Source organism: Papilio polytes, unplaced genomic scaffold (assembly GCF_000836215.1).
Source record: "Papilio polytes unplaced genomic scaffold, Ppol_1.0 DF824180.1, whole genome shotgun sequence".
In the NCBI taxonomy this organism is placed as follows: domain Eukaryota; kingdom Metazoa; phylum Arthropoda; class Insecta; order Lepidoptera; family Papilionidae; genus Papilio; species Papilio polytes.
Window position 1 is genome coordinate 322,950 of NW_013525024.1, and position 6,682 is coordinate 329,631.

A 6,682-nucleotide genomic window follows, 5' to 3' on the forward strand; every position below is an offset into this window, starting at 1 on the left:
GCGCCGCAGATCGTGCCCGCCGGACACCCCGCAGTACTCAACGCCAAAAACAAAATACTATTCTTTGTTAGTTCACATTTTAACAGGATTCATTACAAATTAGCACCAGTTTATTTATAACATAGGGAGAGTAATTATTGTTGTATGTTTTTCAGATCTGCTTGACGCGCGGCGACACGCAGCTGGTGCTGCCGCTGGTGTACGACTCGCAGAACAACAGCACGCAGCTCGCCGACAAGCGCGACGCACAGCCACACCTCCTCGCCGTCAACCTGCACCTCAAGCGGTAAGCTTGCCCTCAGCCTTCACTGCGCCCTTTATTATTTAATACTCATGTTATAGCTATTTTATTTATACGACTTCATTTTTTTTTTAAATTAGTTTCCATGTATTATTTTTATAACCTTTATCCGTGTTTTCTGTGTAGTCGATCGAATCTCCTTTCAATTCACTATGTATTTAATATATTTCCAGGTTCAGCGAGTTCACTCAGGCGCACTCAGAGTGCACGCTGTGGCCGGCGGTGCGCGACCTGCTGACCAACTTCACGCTGCCGCAGGAGGCGCCGCCCGCCGCCGCGCAGCCGCCGCCCTAGCTGCACCGCACTACACATCACAATTATTTAAACCATTAGTTTTATATCCGCAATATGCGCGCTGTTGGAACTGTGAAGATGTACGTTGCTGAAACTGTTGCCGTAATGTGCCTGCAATGTGTTTCAAACAACACTAAGGTCTGTCGAGTTATGAACACAATAAACTTCTAAACATGTGTAGGTGTGACCTTCCTTACTGCTGATTTTATGCAATTAGACACAAATCACGTGAATGTGTAATAAATTATTACGTATAATCTATGTTCTATATTATCTATATAAAAACAAGAAAAATGTAAATACCGTGTAAATGTTTTTGTAATATGACAAAATGAAACGTCTGATATTTGTAAAATGCCTATTTTTAGATGTAAAGAATATTCTGCCGCGGTCTGAGTTGTTAATGGTTATTTAGACCCTTAGTGTAGACTTCTCATAATAAACCGGCGCTAAGGCTCTTCCTCAGTAGCCATTAAACTGCTTTGAATATGGCAGTATGTTGAATAAATTCAATTTAAATATAAGTTAAAAGTCTCGTTTTGTAGTGAAATGTCAAACAAACATTTTATTTATTTCTTTTTACGTTTTTAAGTATCTTATAAACAAATAAATAAGTTTTAATTTACTGTATTGAAATAGGTTATTCTAAGTTAAACTAAGTTTGATATGTGGGTGCGGTATCGGTCTACAATAATTAACTAAGAATACTTGGAGTTGTTTTAATGTAGTTTTTGCAAACAACGATTGCAGATTTGCATGTGGTAAATATGTATCTCAAGACAAATTCATCTGTTTATATCGATATATAATACACATAATAAAATTGGGGCGTTTATATGTAATAGCAAAATAAAAATTCCAGATTTCGCAAAGATGATGTATTGCGTTGCTGATAACGACAATCGGATTTTAAAAAAATGTCTGTCTGTCTCTCCGAAAGCCGCGTTTGTTCCGAATAATGTTCGAATCGGCTGGGCCGATTTTAACGGTACTTTCTCTGGAAGTCTTGTTATAGATGATCTGTTTTTAAATCCCGAGTGTATTTATATAAATGTGTTTAATTGTTATACGAAAGCAATTTCATACAATACAAATGTTTTTTAAATCAAAATTTTGTACGAGTAATTTGCCACAGGCAAATCATAAACGCAATGACGCAGTCCATAGTATAGTCTTTTTATGCAATTTTGTTTTCACAAAAGATGTATACAATAAATTAAGTGTAAAATAAACTAATTGAAAATTTTTTTGTTATATTATTTTATAAAACTGCATACTGTCCAGATGGTGAGTGTGGTGGTAAAGGTCCTGAGCCGATGTCACTCACAGAGTACTTTGCACAGAGTACTTTGTAACATACTGATGTCTCTTTACCACCTCATTTGCGACTCTTCTAAATATTCAATGTAGAAAAAAATTAGGCCTTTAATAGCCTGCACGGAGATCTTATAACCTGCATTTGACAATACGCAAATCTGCGGGATATTTTTTTCAAATGTCAAATTAATTGAGCGTTTACGTCATCAAAATCATAACAAACGATTTTGATATATTTCTGTTAAATTTTTAGCAACATGCTATTACATATACGAGCTACATATTAACCAGGTATACTGATGTCGAATTTACCTCGAAATGCCGATTCTTTGGAAACAATCCTTCATTTTCAAAACAGAGATGTGGTAAGACTTAATGCAATAAAACGTACAAATTTATTTTATTCATAAACTGTTTGTAGGCGTAAATAGATAAAAGAAAACTATGAAATTTGAAATGCTGTTTTAACAGCCGCACTTAATATTCTCTACTACAAACAAGAATGGAGAGTTGAAAAGGGATGGGAAATATTCGTAGAATATAGAAGTAGAGCCCGTAATATCAGTTGGACTTATTGGCAGACATGACCCTTGCAGTATAATGCACAAAAGACACGCGTGACATTGTCTAATGACCGAAAGTGATGCCAAAGGTTTATTTCGTGTGCGTGAAATACGAACCCGTAACTATACGTATACTAGTAACAATAATATGGTACAATAAAACAGCAAAGTCAATGGTCGGTGGTATGGTCGACCGCGCATATCCCGGGTATGGACAATGCGGCTGGCGGCGCGGCGCGGCGACCGGCGCTGGGCCGGCGGCGGCTGCGAGTCGGGGCACTCACGCTGGGCGCCTGTCTCGCCATGCACTGCCGCATCGCAGCCGCTGCGCTAGCGGGAGGATTCTGTATGTTCAGATTTTATAACTTTGATCACACCCACAATCATTTCAGTATTAACTAAATTGTCAATATTTCACGAACTGTGAAGCTTGAGTCTATTTAATAAAAATTCTATTTGTAAAACAGAAAAAAATACAGGTTTATGTTAGTTGTTTTCATGTTCTTCCTGATTCTGGCGGTGGCGCTGCTGGCCAATCCGCTCCGCCACTTCGAGGTGTACCTCGGCCAGTGGAGTATTAGCGGCCCCGGACGGGCTTTTCGTATCATACCGATGTTGGATGGTGAAGAGCATTACAATTATTTATCTTTATCGGTTGTTCGATACTTTTATGATAGAAGTTTTATTTATTTCTTTTTTGTTACCAATATTCCCAGTATTGTTACATTCTTACATTTCTATTAACAGGCATTGGTATGGCGATATGCATAAATGCAATTGTGAGGGCGATCATTTGCTGCACCATAGCGGCCATTGCAGCGAAGTATGTTGTCCACGCCGCCAGCGACGACCGGCTGCCTTACACATATTGCAGGTACAGGTACCATAAGCAACTCTCAAGAACATTAACAAAACAGTACATGAACTCAGGTCGCTATACATCCCCACGGAGAGACTCGAAGCCTACCTTAAGTTGGAGGGAGGGGGAAGGCCATAGTGAACCAAGCTGGCCCAGTGCGGGTTGATTGACTTCACCTAAATATTTGAATTTCTTCGACAATAAGTGTATTACGGCGTTTTGCTTCGCCGTAAAAACGTCATGTAAATCTACATCTGGAATTAAAAAATCACACTGGTACATGGCGGGTACGAACCCAGAGCCTAAAGATTAAAAGTCAAATGCTTAAACCTCGACTCGAAATCACGGAAAACAATTGAAAATCTTATCTTACAATGTTCTTTACAGAGATTTTGAATTAAATCCATACGAACCTATTCTTAAAAATCGGAGAGTTTTGCATTATAAGGTACATATAGTTTATTTTTTGTTTAACAACAAAATGAATTTCAACTAACTAAAAATCTATTTTAGATCAGACCTGAACCCGAATTTTCGACAGTTGGTTTTCATGAGCGAGCTTGGAGGAACTTTTCATACAGAAGGTACATAAAAATTAAAAAAATCTGTAATGTTGAATATATCTTTAATTTCATAATAAATAATCACTTTATTTCAGTAAGAGGATAAGAAAAAGAAAAACAGAACCGGTACTGACGTGCAAAGAAACCTACAGCGAAGGCTATCCGGCCGTGTCCACCTCACCAGCCTATAACTTCTTCTAGTGAGTACGATTATGAACTCTTTGCTTTGATCTAACATCAACGTTATTAATTTATATAAATTTTTCATATCACTGCAGCATAGAAGTTCTTTCATGGAGACCTGATTATAGCTACGAGCAATTGAACACATTTCTTGCACCCTATATCATATTTTGTTGGCTTGTTCTTTGGATTGTGATGGTTATTGAGCATTTCACATTTAAAAGAGTAAGTATTTTCGTAATAAATTTAAAAATGAGTTTGTTTCTCCTACTTAAATATTTTTCATTGTTTAATACATTTAAATGCAGATGGTGTGGAACAACATGCGCTTGTGGCTAATAGCAGTACCTTGGACTTGGGTCTTACTGTTAGTAGTACTGGCAGTCACAAAAACGGTTTTCGGAAACAAGCCTTTTCGCAAATATTTTCGGACTGGTGCTATGAAAACAATTGTTGTAAGTTAAAGATATTTATTTATACTGATGAGAGTGTGAAGATTGTATACATAAAAAATATTACGTTTTCAGGTTATAATAGATGCTCTGGAATGTGCTCTTTACATACATTCTGCGAGTACCGGCACTGAACTTATACACGGCAAAGGATTAAATCATTATGGTATAATGTCCATTTTAGTTATACACACGATACACAACTTCTAGTGTATATCGCAAATATACATAACATATAAATATGATGTCTATGTTTAAAGCATCTGGACACATAGACACTCGGCTGAACAGCGAGAACGTGTGGCACTCGAGCCTGCTGCTGGTGCTGGCGGGGCTGCACACGGGGGCGGCGGCTCTGTGCGCGTTCGATGACTGCTACCATACGAACGCACAGGTCTCCAACATGTATGACAGTGAGAACTCTAACTTGTAGCAGTTCATTCCTATAAATATATGAAATACTTTGCTTGCCTCCTTGATACTTACAATACTGGCAAATATATGTGAAAGATTATCATTTTTAGGTACCCTGTGGATATTACCTTTGTATTCAAAATGCACTCTTGTCGGTAGTTACACGCATATTTTGTAAGTATAGTTTAATTGAAAACACGTTTTATGTATTTTAATCGTCCTAACCTCTTCATAACCTAAAAAATTAATGTAACAGTACCTGTAACTTATAACTTATATCTTGCCACTGTGAACATTTTTTAATGCAGAGCGATAAAGTTTATTTTGACAATTATTAGTAAAACATTATGTTCTATGCTCGTATTTAATTGTTTTTGTAAAACAATGTGTAAAATGATTTATTTTTGTTTATTTTAGGGCAGCCTTAGTCTTTGGTGGTTTAATGTTTTCTTACATGACGGTGGCATTTGTATTGTTGAAGACGGCCCTTCACACGATCTTCGAATATAAAGTAAAATTAGTGTAAGCGCATAATTATTAGTATGTCATCGCTTTGTTGAATTATAATCTGATTTTGTTAATACAATCTTAACTTGTAGATTCAAAGAGCAAACCGTGGTGGCATTCTTAATGTTATCGTGTATGGCACTTAGTTTGATCTTCGCAACTAATGTAAGTTTGTATTTTCTTATATACATTACTTTAACGCTGTTATTAGTATTAAACATTATAAAAATGTTCATTAGAATATTATCCTAGTGCAATAACATCTAAATGTTTGCAGGGTGGTCTCGGGTTGTTAGAGAGCGTAGACATGGTGATGTCAGATGTTTCAATGGCGTACGTGTGCCTGCTGGAGCTGGCGGGGCTGCTGTACGTGTACCGCGGACAGGACTTCATCTCCGACATGAACGTCGCTACCGAGGAGAACGCCTGCTCAACAAGGATCGGCACGCAGTGGCAGATTATACCGATCATCACCCTGGTATAAACATTCACCAATTATATAACTCATGCTAGTAACTTGAACTAGGTGATTACAGAGTTCTTTTACATCCATACATAAATGCGTGGATTCTCGCGTTACGGATATTTCTCTAATCGCGCGATAATTCATAGATGTGAAGTAAGCGTTAACACATTTCATACATGTTGATCCAAAATCAGAATACTATTATAACTATTTGTGAATTATTGTTATTAATGAAGTTGATGTTGGCTCGTTGTCAGGTTATGATAATAGTGAAGCTGACGCAGCTGAAGCACAGCGAGCTGCCGCGGCGCGCGCTGTACGCGGCGCTGGTGCCGCTGGCGGCGGTGGTGCTGGCGGTGCCGCTGCGCGCCTGCTACAACGCCTGCGTCTTCGTACGCGTCACGCTGCAGCGAACTAAAACTGATAGTAAACTATAATATTGCCTAATTATGTTGTTAAATTAATAAAATGTAAAGACAGCAAATGGAGTTTTAATTTCTTCAACTTTATATCCACTCGGCATTTACTTGAAATTATGGTACTGTAGTAATACTAGCTTTCACTCGGGACTCCGTCCTCGTTGAATTAAATTAATAACAAAATGTGGCCTATGTGTTCTTCCAGACTATTCTATTTGTACCAAATTTCATCAAAATCCGATCTACATTTTAGGCTACCAATACGACTTAGGGTCCTTCAAGAAGAGAGCCTACAATTTCCTCAAAGGCCGGCAACGCTACTGTATTTCCTCCAGTGTTCTCTT

At 37.9% G+C, this 6,682-nt stretch overlaps 1 protein-coding gene and 1 long non-coding RNA gene across 2 annotated transcripts; both read left to right on the forward strand.

Annotated features, from left to right (window-relative positions):
* Positions 1 to 1,482, forward strand: LOC106111228. Its single transcript, XR_001226148.1, has 3 exons — positions 1 to 66; positions 156 to 286; positions 475 to 1,482. It is a non-coding gene; the product is annotated as an uncharacterized LOC106111228 (long non-coding RNA).
* A 620-nt stretch (positions 1,483 to 2,102) lies between these two features.
* Positions 2,103 to 6,414, forward strand: LOC106111076. The gene is made up of 16 exons (XM_013293047.1): positions 2,103 to 2,277; positions 2,641 to 2,821; positions 2,966 to 3,097; positions 3,223 to 3,349; positions 3,722 to 3,782; positions 3,848 to 3,918; positions 3,993 to 4,097; positions 4,176 to 4,305; positions 4,389 to 4,535; positions 4,608 to 4,698; positions 4,793 to 4,945; positions 5,057 to 5,120; positions 5,364 to 5,468; positions 5,546 to 5,618; positions 5,731 to 5,931; positions 6,177 to 6,414. Exons 1-16 carry the CDS (start codon positions 2,212 to 2,214, stop codon positions 6,354 to 6,356), a joined length of 1,887 nt encoding a protein of 628 aa, XP_013148501.1. The 5' UTR covers positions 2,103 to 2,211; the 3' UTR covers positions 6,357 to 6,414.
* Positions 6,415 to 6,682: the final 268 nt, after the last annotated feature.